The 16,355-nt window shown below is 36.5% G+C and overlaps 1 protein-coding gene across 7 annotated transcripts in view; it reads left to right on the top strand.

Moving 5' to 3' along the window:
- LOC133522319 (G protein-activated inward rectifier potassium channel 3-like) overlaps positions 1–16,355 on the top strand; it is a 33,118-nt gene that overhangs the window by 12,157 nt on the left and 4,606 nt on the right. For 2 of the 7 annotated variants that reach the window (XM_061857625.1, XM_061857629.1), the window contains exons 2-3: positions 714–1,100; positions 12,348–13,405. In XM_061857625.1, coding sequence (XP_061713609.1) covers positions 808–1,100; positions 12,348–13,405 — 1,351 coding nt within the window. In that variant the 5' untranslated portion in view covers positions 714–807. Of the gene's footprint in view, positions 1–713; positions 1,101–3,175; positions 3,352–11,574; positions 11,875–12,347; positions 13,406–16,355 lie in introns of those variants that run through there. The other 5 variants (XM_061857628.1, XM_061857627.1, XM_061857630.1 and 2 more) reach the window with 5 other exon arrangements.

The raw sequence follows: 16,355 nt of genomic DNA, 5'->3' as shown, positions 1-16,355 counted from the left end.
ATTTTTCAGAAACCTGAGTCTTATTATAGTACATTACGATACAAGTGCGAAAAATAGGAAATTCGAAACGAGTGGCGATAAATTAAAACACGACCGAAGGGAGTGTTTTAAATCGACACGAGTTGCGAATTACCTATTCGCACATGTATCGTATAACGTTTTACAGTACATATGGCCCTTTAAATGTTCGACACAGTAACGTAATATGCTACTTCTCGCACTAGTGCTATAAAGTAGCCCCATATGTACTGTAAAAATTATTTCGAAAGTAGAATGTGATCGTATGGTAAATAAATATTATACGTACTTAGTGCTATTGCTACTCGCCAACAGATGGCGCTAATAATCATAATTTCGAACAAACAAATTATATCTAACCGGCACGACAAGTGGTTCAAAATGCGACTGTTTTAACCACGAGTCACAGTAATGAGATTATAGAACTGAAAGACGATTATAAGTTTAATACACTTTTTTGGAAAATAAAAAACACTTATATCATCCGAGTTTCTGAACTTCAGGTTGGCAACTTTCATTACATATCAACTCCATGTATTTGCAAATTGGGTCAGCTACCTCTAGAGTCTACTTCATTGGTTTCTGTCTGTAAAAATATTTGCTTATAATGTGGATTCTCTTCAGCCGTCTGTTTAACCCCCAGTACATGACAGGTAGTTTGTAATATCTTTAAAATATCGTTTTAATTTTTTCAGGATCAGCTCTACCCACAATGAAATCCCGCAACATGAAAAAACACGGTGCGAATGCAAGGACGATATTGTGACAGTGCAATTCGGACTTTTAACCATGGCCGCAGAGCCCAGTTCCTACGAGTTGGAGATACGAACCGAGGAGAAAGAAAAACCCAAACCAGCCTCGGGAAAAATCTTTTATAACCCAGGAGTTATTGAGGAGGAGACAGATGAAACCAGCGTGTTTGACAGCTCGATGGTGGAGTCTCCGATGCTCGGGGCTGGGTTTAGAGGCAGCGGGTTCCTCAGGCCGCCGCTGACGTTGCATGCTTCGAACAGTCTACATAGGATCCCGACTTACAGCAGCTCCATTGGGCAGAGCACTGTTTATAGACAGGATACATGCAGGTAACAATTTGTCAGTTATCTGTACATGTAATATTTGATCTAGTGTCTTATGTAAGCTAAACAATAAACTAAACTACCCTATAACCCAAGTACTTCAAATGTATATAACATTATATTATAAATGAAATACGCACCTTACCTTTACTTCTAGAAGTAAATCATCCTAGGTTAGGTATAAACTAAACGTTATTTTTAAAAGATCTCGTAGGTATTCATCAATATAACAAAATAGGACTGTTTTTTTATATTGGAAGAGTCAATTGAAGAAATGTAACAACTTCATTTAATCTTACAAGTTACATCTAAAACCGGGTCGCTAGTGCAAAAATGTTATGCTATTTTTATAAGTCATTGGACAAATGTTTAATCATACAACGAGTTTTTTCTAAGAAAGATAACATGTTTAAAGCAAATATAACTTCACAACTTTGACAATTAGGCGATATTCTAGTACACTAAGTTAAAAGTGGTAGACGTACTAATAAAATAATGAAGTATAAAATAGTGAAGATATTTACGTGTCTAAGTTTAAATTAGAAGAGTGATCCTCATGCGTCCGCAAAATTGTTACAGGTAGGTATTTACAAACTTCGAACAAAAACTGACAAACATCTGAATGAATCATTTATGCGTACTAAAAATTATCTGTTAAGTACCTGTTTTTTTTTAATTTAGGAGTTTTTAGAGTTCTGCAATCAACTAGGAACCTTTATACTTTCTGTCCGTCCGTCCGTCCGGCCACAGCTTTGCTCCTTGATCGTCGGCACTAGAAAGTTGCAATTTGGCATGGATACCTATATAAATCAATCACGCCGACAAAGTGGCATTAACAAAAAAAATAGAGTACCTCCCCAACACGAATAGTGGGGACGGGCATGAATTTTATTGAATTTTATTTCGCTTAAGCCGTATAGTGTGGTGGTGTGTCGTTGGATAGGTTTTTCAAAACTAACAGGTACAGGTCTTTAATAGCCATTTATTGATAAAGATAATATAAAAAAATGCCCGCCTCCAACTTTTGAATCATGTCCAAAAAATATGAAAAATAATTTGAAAGTGAAGCTTAGTAAAGACTAAAATTAAAACTAGTGAACATGATCGGTTACTAAGTCGTTTTTGAGTTTTTGTAAAAAAAATCCCTTATGCTTGATATGTAAAGGTGGGGTTGCCACAATTATTCGGAACGGATCAACAACGAGACAATGGGGTAGTAGCGTTAGAGGGTGAGGTAGGGGGTTGCAAATACATATTCTCATAGTTTAAACTCACATAGGTATTAAAACAATGTGGTTAAACAGAAATGATTATGACCATTTATAAACGTATTCTACAGTGGTATTGATTTACGGGAGAGAGATGGGACGGGTAAAAATACGGAACACGATACTTCAATACGGTGACAGTCCACTATATACGGGACGTGTGGCAACCGTATGTATAGGATACCCACTATCTAATAAGCCCCGTTCAAGACCGCCTATTGTGACTGACGGGTAACCCGGTAACCATGGCCCTACATGCTCTTAGCCCGGTTTCAATTATAAACAAATAGTTTTGCCGTTTTTAGTTATTTATAGTTTCAACTAAAATAGACGTAAGTACTCGTATGGTGTACTTTTGCCTAAAGTGCTTTGTTAGGAAAAGAGGTTAAGTATATTATGTACGTATCAATAATTTTACATAAATTATAGGTCTCGGCTTGCGTCGTGTGATAAAAATCTGTGATCTAGGTAATTTTTATGGTATTGACCTGAGTGAAAACTCTTTAATAATCGCTAAAGATAATTTAATAATTGAAATACGGTGTTATTGTTAAGGGTACGAGCCCTGAATCACCATCCTTGAAAGCACTATCTAATCAGTAAACTTAGATAAATGACTTCACTTACTTATCGAAATAGTTTTGTTGAAATATTTATTCGCAATTCAGTGTCCGTTGTGATTGTTTAGTATTATATTTTTATATTATTATTTCAAGGAATTTAAAATTAAAATCTTTGAGCGGCAGCATATTTTTTTTAGAAGGCGCTTTAAAAAAAAATAGTGATAAGTGAGAATTGTATTCTGGAAAAAAAACCGATTTTTTTCTGGAATCTTCTGTGTTCAGACTGCAGTTTTTTGTATGTTTTGTATAGAAAACACGTGAAAAGTGTCAGAAAATGCGTCGTAGACGTAAATAGTGATAAGGGAGACATTATCGTTGTTGACCAAGAGTGCTCCAGTTCTGTTTGAATTAATCACCAGTGACAAGGTATGCCGCTAGTCTAGTCAGGTGGTTGTGTACTTGTATTGTTAATCAACAGAAAAAATAAGTAAAATAACATTAAATGAAATAACTTTAGGCAGTAAATTAAGGTTACGTAGTTACTCAAACCATTCGATTGTGTTTATATCACCAAGTTAAGAGGAAAGTGGACGGCCGCTTCTCCATACATACGTGGTCCCCATTTTCCTCTCTGGATATTGACATCATACCTTTACTAACGTTCGGTCAACAAACAAAATTAACTGCGGACAAGGACATATTAACAGCAAAGTTATTTAATTGTCTGAATGTGAAAACTACATGACATGAATAATGACGGCATCTCGTACTTCTTTTATGAACCGGCTTACCCGAAGGCTAATTGCCCGAAGTGACACTTTCAAAGGCGCACAAACAAAAGGTAAACACGGGGAGACGCGCCATAATCTGCCAAATCCACAAAAATCCTCAAACACTGATATGTGTCTAGGTAATCTTGATTAATCGCTTCTCGACACATTTCCACTACGCGATGAAACTATCTGCTTAGAAAAAGTAGTTTGATTTTTGATACCTAAAAACACCGTCTAAATATTCAGATATTTTTTTAAATATGTATGAAATAAAGTAGTACTACTATAAAAAATAAAATATGTTATTTCAGCTTTTTAATTTCAAACTAAGGGCGTGCATGTAGTCATCGCGCGCGTAGTTTTATAGATTGTATAATGATGATGATAGGTGACGTACCTATATAATCTTGTAACATAAGCCCCTATATGGCTTATATGTATTAATCTTTATTTTTAAGACATTTGTATGATTTGTAGCTCGTAAATTTTATTAGTATATTTCTACCAAATTCTTCAGAGGTGGAAGGCCACATTCCAAATCTACCCACCTATTTTTTTTGGACGCCTTATTATTCTGCATCCTGAAATACATTAAAATGTATTCACTCCCTAGATTAGGTACTAAAGGTAAGAGTGCTTATTTAATCCAGATTTTAATAAATTAAGTACTTACTAGTTAGATCTGTAAAAGATAGACCTTGAGAGGTACATACTCCTTGACAGGTACATAACCTATATCAAAAGTATCAAAATCTTTTTTCATCAGGGTGACTTTAAAGGACATACCTAGTGAGAGGTACCTATAGTATATATTATTATTATTACGCTATTACTTTTATATTCGGTTATTAACCTCACCCATCTCGCCCTCTACATTCTCCTACTAGCTTGTCATATCACAAATATATTATACAAGCTTCTGCCTACAACACAACTTCGTCTGCGTGGTGATGATGATAGTGATAATTGATAACATGGCCCCGGGTCTCAAACTATCTCCGTACCTTTCATCTTTTTTTTTTTCTTCATCGGTTTACTGTTTTAAACGTAAAGAGGTAACAGACAGGCAGAAAGACAGTTACTATCGCGTTTATAATATTAGTAGTGAGCATATGCCACATATGTCACGAATTTTTTGAGCACAAGTCGAATTTACCAGATTATTATTGTTGCGGACGCCGATGTATAATATTTGAATGCAATAAAGCTTAGTTTTTATTTTACAAAAGATAATAGTATTTTTTATCTTTAGCCGTTCGACAGCAGAGTGCAAAGTAAATAATTTTGGGTTTCTCCCATTGGATATTTTCACAAATGGAGATTTGAGAGGATTTGGATATGATTTTGCTAAGATTTGCCTCAGCTATACTACAAAGATAAAATATTGTTAAGAAATGCGACATTGTTCAAAATATACCTAGTGGTGTATATTAGATGTATGTAGGTAAATACTTTTTATCTATAAGGGTCGGGGCCTCAAACACTGGCTTGTGAAAATGCACCTACGATACAATAAAATCTGCTGGTTAAGTAGGTTCAACCATTTCAATTGATCGATCGAAAGCATCAATGTATAAATTATCGCATGCGATTTGTTGCAAGGTAAGTAGAGCCTTTAGTACGACTATGAAAGATCGGAGCAAACATTTAGCTGAACTGGAAATTACTTTCGTACCTAGATGTAATTACTTTCTCTCATCGTGCACAAAAACAAGAATACCATATAAGTTCTGTATGTACATAAACATTAAGACAGCTGAAGAATAAAACAATCTTAAGGGTATACCTTTAAAGATTTTTTTACGTTTTGTGTAGGTGTAGGGCCTTGGGGTTTACTTTTAAGCTTTTTTAAACCTATGGCTATACAGGTGATTTTGTTATGTCTGGCCATACTCTGAGTGGCGGTGGTCATGCTGAACAAAGTTTACTATGAAGCCAGCCCCGATTTGCGAAAGAATCTACTGCTTCAAAGAAAATATTGACATATGAGTCGCCGGAATGTATGAGACTGCCGATATTTTTTGTCTTTTCAGGGTTCGCCCGATATTAAAAGTTGTTCAGTAGCTATATGTTCCCCCCTCCGAGTAGAGTCAGACAACAAATTTATCTTCATAGATAGATAATCCGTTTATTTGTTTGCCACAATACACACAGGAAATACAATTAATAAAATGACAAAAAAACAGATAATACAAAATTATACGAGAGAAATACACATTTATACAAAATAGAAGTAGAAAGAAAAAAAAATACATTTAAATAATACTGTTACATACATATAGGAAATTTTGTGTGCGTCGCAGCAAAACAAAAGGGTTCTGGCTCAGTATTACGCTTCACCCTATGGGAGAGGCACTGATATTCTGCCAGGACCAGATCACGTCAACCAAGATACAGTGTAAAATATGCAATATTCAAAGTTAGTACTTACCTAAATTTATAAAGGAAACATGAAGCTAGTAAGGTGCAGTATAATCCAGTACCTGCCCCTCCAGGATCCAGCACGCGCGCCCCGTCACTCTTCATCAGCTGCCACTGACACTTGTACACTTGATGCGCTCGCCACGCGTATCCAAGTACATGATTACTATGATTATCCTGTACGGTGGCGAGCCCTACATGCGTAGTGGATTAAAGGCATCTGCGATACTGCAACTGCAATGCATTCGTGATTTTCATCATTTTTAGGGTTCCGTAGTCAACTAGTAGAAACCCTTATAGTTTCGCCATGTCCGTCTGTCTGTCTGTCTGTCTGTCCGAGGCTTTGCTCCGTGGTCGTTAGTGCTAGAAAGCTGAAATTTGGCATGGATATATCAATCAATAAAGCCGACAAAATTTTTTTTTTAGGGTACCTCCCTTACATGTAAAGTGGGGGTGAAATTTTTTTGCGCTTCAACCCTGCAGTGTGGGATATCACTTGAAAGGTCTTTGAAAACTAATAAGGGTCTACAACAAACATTTTTTGATAAAGTGAATATATTCGGATATAATCGCTCTGAAAAAAAAAATTGTCTCTAACTTTTGAACCCTAGGTCAAAAAAATATGAAAAAAATCGTGGAAGTAGAGCTTAAGAAAGACATTAAATGAAAACTATAGCGGACATGATCAGTTTAGCTGTTTTTGAGTTATCGCAAAAAGTTTCCCCTTCATAGTAAAAAGACTTACTATTATCCACAGTTCATCCCTTGGTGTGCCTTGGTTAATAATCTACTATACTTTTAGTTCCAGTTTAGCTTATTGTAACGGAAGAGTAACTACGGAACCCTAGTTTGAGCATGGCCCGATATGCTCTTGGCCGATTTATTTTATATTGCACGAATCGTGAATGATTAGAGCAATGAGGATATTTTAATTTAAGTGTTTATAATTATACCGTCATTGGCGTCTCTTATTTTACGATTTTCAGAAATCAATAACGCATTACCCCTGAATGGATTTATTTTATCCCAAATACTCTGAAAATGAATTTCAGGTCATTCCTGTAACTGTAACCCGTGCCGACTTTCATGCGATTCTTCCATACGAAAATGACCAAAAATTATTTTTTGTTTCATATCGACCTTGTATAATATTGCCATATAAACATTATATAACAAAAAAATCACGATGCGAACAGAAATCAATGAAAAAATACCAAATTACTGTCCGACCAAATTTCTCTATAGTCATTTGTATTTGTATTTCAGTTGCAAGTCAGCACGGCTTCCTGTTACAGGAATGTCCTGAATTTTGTTTCCGGGTGTTTTGGGATAAATAGTATCGTTATAAATAGGGGGTATGCGATATGCGTTGTTAAGTTTGAAAATCGTAAAATAAGGGACATTTTCTCATACACTCTTAATACAGCGCAAGTAGTAGGTACTTGACCGGTGGCCGGCTTACATTGAACTTTGATAATAGTTTTTGAAATATGCGTCGTACGGACGACCGAGTGACTATCATCAGACTAGCACGGCGGTACCTAACTTGTGTTTTATATTGAATGTATACGAGCCATAAGTATGCTTCTTATTGTATAAGTATCTTCTTTATTCTAAATTCAGCGACAACGACAACGTATTTCTTACAAAAATACAGGTTAGCCCAAAAGTATGTCCACAAATATTTTTTAAGAATTGTTTTCTTGCTTACACTACAATCATTTAACTAAAACAAATCTTTAAAATATTCTCCTTTAACTTTGGTACACAAACCCCTACGTTTGTTAAAATTATGAACAATATGCTGCGGTAAAAAATATAGTCAGTATATTAACAATAATTATACATTTCCATATTGCAAGTTAATAAAAAAATACTGTAATGTTTCAAAGGTAGGTAGTCCAGTAAAAGCGTTAATATTTTGTTACCGGATTATATTAACTATAATATAGTGACAATGACACTCAGCAAATGTAGGTAAGTACCTACTTACTTATATTAGCAAAATTATTTGCAACCTTGTTTATTTGTTCAATCATTACATATGTATCGTGTCACCAAGCAAGGTGCTTATTTTAATATCACGACTAAAATGTCGCCGTATTTGCTCGATATACAATAATGTCGTGAGTAAATTTGTTTATACGGAGTTTTCGTGTGAATTAAGTGCACAGAAAACGGAAATAACAAAGTGTCGGAACTTATAAAAATATTGGAAATATTAGTAGGTACCTATGTACATAATATCGGCAACAAAAAGTAACGCTTTAGCTGCCCCTTCTATTTCATTCTATTTGAATTTTATTTTGACAAATCAAATTTCCGTGTATGTTTTGGCAAGTTTTGATATGTGGGCAGCTAGAGGATTCTACAGAGTTAATTATTACATATTAGGTACTACATTTTAATTATAATATGAATTCCGTAAATCTCACTGATTGTTATTACCTACTTAAGAGTGGCCATGTTTGGATTTCCGTAGTTAAACATACAGGGGCCCATTTCTCGAACGTATTAGTCTAATATTATTAGTGTGTTTCCATGGTAATCCATACGACTTAACAATTCGTGAACTAATGAGATTAACCTGATACCGTTCGAGAAATGGGCCCCAGCTGTATAAGCTACAGTAGTTTCCAAAAAGTTTGAAAGCTTCTGGAAAATTTGAAGAAAATTTCACAGGAAACAAAGGAAACTTTCATTTTGGAAATGGAAGATTTCGATTCCTATAAAAAATATTAGGATGTTCCGAAATTTTTCCATGTGGAAATTTCGCATCTAAGACGTCACGTCACACTCACTTAGTACACGTACATACAATAATTACATAATATACCTCCTACATATAAACAGTCGAATTATTTAATAATGAATTAAGTTATTTGTATTATAATTGATAACTAGTCAAAATTAGGCGTAAAGTAAACAGAGCATCAATAATTAGGAGTAAATTGACAGCAGTTTGCAGACTAAGTCCCATAGTAAGCTTAATAAGGTTTGTGTTGTGGGTACTTACCCGCAACGATATATAAATATATATAAATACTTAAATACATAGAAAACACCCATGAACAAATATCCGTGCTCATCACACAAATAAATGCCCTTATCAGGATTTGAACCCGGGACCATCGCCTTCATAGGCAGGGTCACTAGTGTCACTACCCACTAGGCCAGACCGGTCGTCAAACTACATTTAAATAAAATACATTAAAATAAAAGCCCATAAAAACTTCGAATAGAATTTGAATTCGGTATTAATTTCATAAAACCCATCAAATGATATTCCACTCTTTTCAATTCTCACTATATTACTGAATCAATAACAAATAGTTCGCAAAAATATTAAAATGTTACCAATAAAATGATTATGTAAAGTGGGTGTGTACTGTAGGTGTGTAAGGAGTATATAATGAAGATCGACCTTCGAAATGATCAGGAGTAACAAATTAGAGGGGGGGCATTAGCAGCCCAATTCGCACTTGTCAAATTGGCTATTTAATGAAAAGTTTGCGGCCATCTTGGGAAATAGAGGCTGTAGCGACTTTATAAATTAATAGAAGTACCTAGTGTAGCAGGTGTTTCTTGAGGGAAAAAATACTTGGATGTAAAAATCATCTGAATCGCATGCAATTTTAATTAGCCACAACTGCTATATAAATAAATTGTACTTAGCTACTTCATATTTGAATGAATTTAGGTTCTTATAATGTCTGGCTAAGTTTTATTAATATTTTTTAACTTATGTCGTTACAAGAAATTATTAAAAGCCGTAAGGGTAATGATATAGAAAAAAATCGACGACTTAAGGCCGCACAGTAAGGCCCTGCTGTTTCCAACCCCCGACCCGGGGTCGTAGTTACCTATTATCATAATATATAAAAGGAGGGGAAATCTGGATTTAAGTATACTCGTACTGATAAACTTTTCGGTGAAGGAAAACATCGTGAGGAAACCGGACTAATCCCAACAAGGCCTAGTTTACCCTCTGGGTTGGAAGGTCAGATGGCAGTCGCTTTCGTAAAAACTAGTGCCTACGCCAAATCTTGGGATTAGTTGTCAAGCGGACCCCAGGCTCCCATGGGCCGTGGCAAAAATGCCGGGACAACGCGAGGAAGAAGAAGAAGACTGATAAACTCAAGTTGTATTTTTTTTGTTACTTTATTCTCAAGATATGTATGGGAGACACTTTCGTAAAAACAAGTGCCTGCATTCTTAGGATTAGGTTGCTAAAAGCGGACCACGTCTTATTTAGGACCCACGGATAAAGCTTTTAAGAATAGGAGGAGAAGTTATGTAATGTCCGTAGATATATAACCCCCGTGGCTTGAAACCCTCGCAACGCTCAACATTCTGGAATCTTTTGGCTTGCTCAGTTATCAACATTAGCATGAGCGGTTAAACGAAAGCTTTGCCCTCTTGTAAAACAAATCCCATCAAAGACATTTTCATGTAAAATGTAGCCAAGACGAGACCATAAGGCTTGCATTGTCAAAAAGTTATCAGATCTCTTGTAGAGCCAAGCTTTTAACTCTACAAACCCTAACTTCACAAACTTAGTCAACATGGCTTAGCCGTTTCGCTACCGTCACATGGGCGTAAGTTGAAAAATACTACCACTATTCACTATTCATTATTTTTTATTATACAATACTTGTAGTAACGAAATGGCCAAGCCACATATTTTGACTAAGGAATAGAGTATGATGTCAGAGCTTGTAGAGTTAAAATCTGAAGTTCACAATATCACAAAGTTCACTTATGATTATACATTTTCCAAATTGTACTTATATCTTAGTCACATAAGAATGTCGCATGACGCGATTTTTTTGAAATCGCTCCGAAAATTCCTCGAAAGATCAAATTAATCATGTAATCTTTAATACTAAAAACAGGAAAATGTTATCTTTAAATAGAATTTTATATAAAGAGATAAAATTACTTCATTGTTATTGAAAACAATGGTGCTAGAATGAAGCCATTCCTAAACTAAATATTATACCTACAGACAATTAGGTATGTTATACATATTATGTGCCTACGATTCTAAGGAATCGGTAAAAAGTTGGATTTTTTTAAATATTACGCCTAATATTTTAAAAGAACAGAGATAGAGTTTTACCCCGTTCTAATAGTTCTACAAATTGTATAAGTTTTACAATTTTAACAGTAGTTTACTAAGTTTATTTGTGCTGTGTATGCACAGATTTTATTGTGTTTATAATATTTACCATCAAACAAATGCTTAATATTACAGTACAAATATTAAATAGTTAATTGAGTTATCGTAAATTCATTAAAAATACCTGCAACTCCAAATAAATACTTAAACGGGTCATCGAGATTAGCACCACCCTGTAGTTCCTTTCCGACGTCAATACGGGCACTTGCTGAAAATGATTTTCCGTAGTTTGCTGATAATTTTGATTAAGCATCTTGCGATACAATTATACAGTGTTTAGCGCGTCGTTGTGCGGAGCGGCAGTCGTGACCGCGGCATTATCGCGCGATGCTTCAGGAGCGCGCGCGCACGGGGATGGAGCAGACACTCGCCCGCCAGTGAGGCGCACACACCTGCCATGCACGCCGACCCCGAGTCCCCCGCCTGCCGCGAGGAGCAGCAGCTCCTGCCCGACGAATGGCTCAAAGTCAAGACGGTCCCCGCTAACGGGAACCTCTCCCCTGGGGTGTACTACCCCACGGCTAGCAAGAGGTTCGTCGATCCGCGCAACCCTGTGCCGTCGCCGAGCCCAACGTACTGTCTTGCTTTTTGTTTTTCGTCTCGCATCCCCTACATGTTTCATGTTTATTTTAATATACTTGGGCATCCGAGCTCTGCTTGGATTGATGTAAATGTATACAGAAATTGGTCGTAGAGTTATTTGGGGATGTTGTATGCTTTTCACTGTGTTCTAACACGGAGAAAACTATTTTAATTAAGACTGAAACAAAGCTGGGTAGACTTTTTTCTTCCTTCGTTATCGCCTATACTATAAAACTCATCGAGATCAATAGGCGCATAGCTCGTTTTATAGTATGCATAATTAACATAAGATATTCTCTAAGTTTAACTAGTACACATTATCGACATTAACATTGACGAAGGTCGCCGGTCGCTACCGTACTGACGATGCAAGCGTGAACTAGGCATTCTCATTTACAAGCGCATAGATCATAACGAGAAGCCATTCATGCGAATAGTTGTAACGAGCCGTTTGTTCTTTACAGGAGCCGGTCACACAGGCACGGCGCTACGCGGAGGACGAGGCGGCGAGCCATCCTTAAAAATGGAGAGTGCAATATTCTCAAGTCAAAGATCTCGCAACGGCGACTGCGATTCCTACAAGATATGTTCACCACCTTAGTGGACGCACAATGGCGATGGACTCTGCTCGTTTTCACACTATCCTTCATCCTTTCCTGGCTTGGATTCGCATTAATCTGGTGGCTAATTGCATTCACACACGGAGACTTAGAAGAAAACCACCTCCCGCCCAACCAAGAAAGCTCAGACTGGAAACCGTGTGTGTTCAACATTTATGATTTTACATCGTGCTTCCTATTTAGCATTGAAACCCAACATACTATCGGCTACGGATCTCGTACGACTACCGAAGAGTGTCCGGAAGCGATATTTATTATGTGTCTTCAAAGTATTGTGGGTGTTATGATTCAAGCTTTCATGGTTGGTATTGTGTTTGCTAAAATGACGCGACCGAAGCACAGAACACAGACTCTTCTGTTCTCGAAATACGCGGTCGTTTGTCAGAGAGATGGAGAGTTATGCTTAATGTTCAGAGTGGGTGATCTCAGGAAGTCGCATATTATTGGTGCCAGTGTGAGAGCACAACTAATTCGATCGAGAACCACCAAGGAGGGTGAGGTGTTGTCTCATTATCAAACAGAATTAGAATTGAACGCCGACGGATGCGACAGTAATCTGTTCTTTATCTGGCCGATCACTATGGTGCACCGAATAAATGCGGAGAGTCCGTTTTACGGTGTGTCGGCAGCGGATGTGTTACAGGAGAGATTCGAAATAGTAGTTATTTTAGAAGGTACGATTGAATCGACGGGACAGACAACGCAAGCCCGTTCTAGTTACACGACTAGTGAAATCATGTGGGGGCACAGATTTGCGCCGCTAGTGACGTATAACCGCGAGCGTCAGGGCTACGAGGTGGACTACTCTAAGTTCGAGGAGACGATGCAGGTGGATACTCCGCTTTGCTCCGCCAAAGAGCTGGACGAGTTCTACGGCAGCCAGACTGATCGCCGATCTATCGGTGAGTTCATTTTCCAAGTGAAATCTCGTGGTGTTGGTGGCTGGCTCTATATGCAACAAACTAATCAACAAAAGCTTTAACATTTATTCTGTGTTCTCTATCGTCAACTCAATCCTGTCAAAAATGACCGTAGTTCCGTAGAAAGCGACCAACTTTTTATTTTTGTCCAAGTGACTTACACAATAACTGAGTGGACTTGGTCGCATTCTGCGTTGATAAAAAAAATGGTGTTGGTGCTTACTGCATAACTACGGTCAAATAGCCTAGTACCTAATCAAGATAACTCCACGCATTTCACCAACATTGTTGACATACATTACGATACTAAAATAGGAGTTAACATTTACGCAGATGTCTGATGTTATCGGTGCTTTATATATTTGAGGTCAGCTGGTGAAGGGTCTAGATACTGTTCCTATCATATTATGCTGTAATTATAATGATATAAGTCCCTCATCAAGGTAATTTTCTGTTAACTTAAGAGAAAACCTCTTGAAATGGTTGTAGTCGAACCTGACGCATATGTTTTATTTTAAGTAGTGCAAATATGTTCATAATTCCTATTCAAAGCACTGAAGTATGCTTATTATTCATTAAATCATGACTGTATTCACGTGCATGTCACAATGTCTACCTGCACTGGCTACTGTATTCAGCGCCGCATACTGCATCTTGATTTGTTCATTGTTTTCTTTGAGTACCTACTTTATCTACAACTTCACTGATTTGATTTATTATCAGCTGTTATAATCAGTGTAAACTATTTACTTTATTTTGTTTGACAACAATGTCACTACGAAGAATTAATTACCATGGTACTTGACGATTCAAAGGGGTATTTCATATAGTCAATTTTGATCGAAAGTTATTTATGCGTACTCGTAAGTACGTACTGATATTGTTCCTTGTTATAAGGTGTAAATAAGATGCTAATTTGCAGGACGCAATTTATTTAAATCACTTCTTTGGTTCGTGTTGTACGTAATTAGGACCAATATGCAGTGCCGTCATTTTCACGTGACTCATTTACTTAGATTTCAGTAAATATATGATAACTTATAACAGTGCAAGATTCCGTAAATCAAAACGTCTAGAGCATGTTTCACCTCGCTGACAATTTGACACCTGATACTGTCATTTTCCTGTCCATTTCCAGGTCGATAAACGTACGATAATGTACGACAAATTGCCCGTTTATAGATCGTGTCATTCACGATGGCGCATGCCTTGACTCGTATTGTCATATTATTAAAGGTTAGATTTGACAAATCAGCGCGTCATCGTGGATACGGTGACTATTGTCAGCGTTGTGAAACAAGCAGAAACAATAGGGCCGGGATCTCTCGTCTCGTTGATATTTCATTCGCTTTTTTTTAACTTCGTCTAAACGTTATTTAATTAAATAATAACCTTCCTACGACTTAAAAAAATATTTCAGGCAATCACTTAATAAAAGACGCTATTAAATTAGATTTTAGTGAGGGGACGTGATAGTGTCATTTTGCCAATTTATTTTGATATATAGATAAAGGATCCCCCTTTCTGCGCCAGGAAGTTGTCCAGATTCCGACGGTGTTTAAGAATATTGACTTCAATAAAGGACAATTTAACACCGCTTACTGTTAACCAAGACTATTCCAAGTTTTAAGCTTAACTCTAACGACCACACTTAGATTTGATTGCCGGCTAATTATACTGTCAATATTCTTTCCTTTTTCATGCTCTGACATATACAAATAGTATATTCCCAGGTGATTTGGGGTGTAATGTTACTACATTTGCATTTACATTTCCAACTAAATTTTTCGGTCTTTGTTGAAAGTTTTCAAGATGAAAAGAGCCTTAATATAATATGAGATTTTACTTGTAATCTAAGCAGCTGTTACCTACTTGTTTCGTGATATTTTTAAGACCTTATCCTAAGTATAACCCTTCAAAGGTTACTCACGCTATAACCGTCCGTGTCCAGGCCATGATGACCGACCACTTCATTTTCTATGACGGGTCAGCGGCGATTTTATAGAAAATTGAAGTGTCGGACGCCTCGGCTCGGACCCGGATCGTTGTAGTGTGAGGTGTGAGTCATACTTAAGGCAAGCTATATTTAAAAAATCCACTTGGTACTTACATTATCAGAAACGTCGATTCAAAGGTTGTAGCGACCCTAATTCAGAAGAATGTGATTTTAACTCCCGGCGCAAAAAGAGTGGTGTTCTATGTTTAATGCTAATATCTGTCTGTGGCATTGTAGCTCTCAAACAGATGGACCGATTTCGATGCGGTTTTAAAGTGAAAACGAGATTCCTTCTTCGCTATATTTAATAAAAATCGATAAGAAGGTATTTTTGGTATAAAATTTATTGTTTTAGCATAATGCGTAGGAGGTTTTTAAAATCTTTCATAAATAAATAATGGTTATAGTTTATACGTATATCCTACAATTGATAGTGACTTGCATGGGATTAAGATACCTATACAAATTAATGATAATAATAGTAATAATTGATCTAACTTTAATGTTGTCATAATTTCGAATAATAGTAATAATAGTGCCATGTGTAAGGTTATTGATCTGCAATAGGGACATATCGACATCTTTATCTCTAACTTGACATGCCGTGATATCTTCTAGAGATACTCGGTTTGCGAATAACTATAAAATATAATAGCATTGTCGTTTTTATGCTTAAAAATTAGATACCTACTTAGTTATCATAAAGTTATTCCAAAAATGTCCCTTCGTGGTCACGGGTTCTTATTCCGCACACGGGTTAACATTAATAAATTCAAGATACGTAGGACGAAATCCTAGAATTTATAAAGCTGTACGTACGTTTATTTCCTGTTATTGTTATTTTCTTTTTTATACAACTTACTTTCTGCGATACTATAAAGCAAAGTAATATCTCCAATAGGTCACAAAGGTGTTGCGTTAATGGAACTGCTTTTT

This window comes from Cydia pomonella, chromosome 10 (assembly GCF_033807575.1).
Source record: "Cydia pomonella isolate Wapato2018A chromosome 10, ilCydPomo1, whole genome shotgun sequence".
Lineage (NCBI taxonomy): Eukaryota > Metazoa > Arthropoda > Insecta > Lepidoptera > Tortricidae > Cydia > Cydia pomonella.
This window is presented reverse-complemented; position numbering and strand designations above follow the sequence as displayed.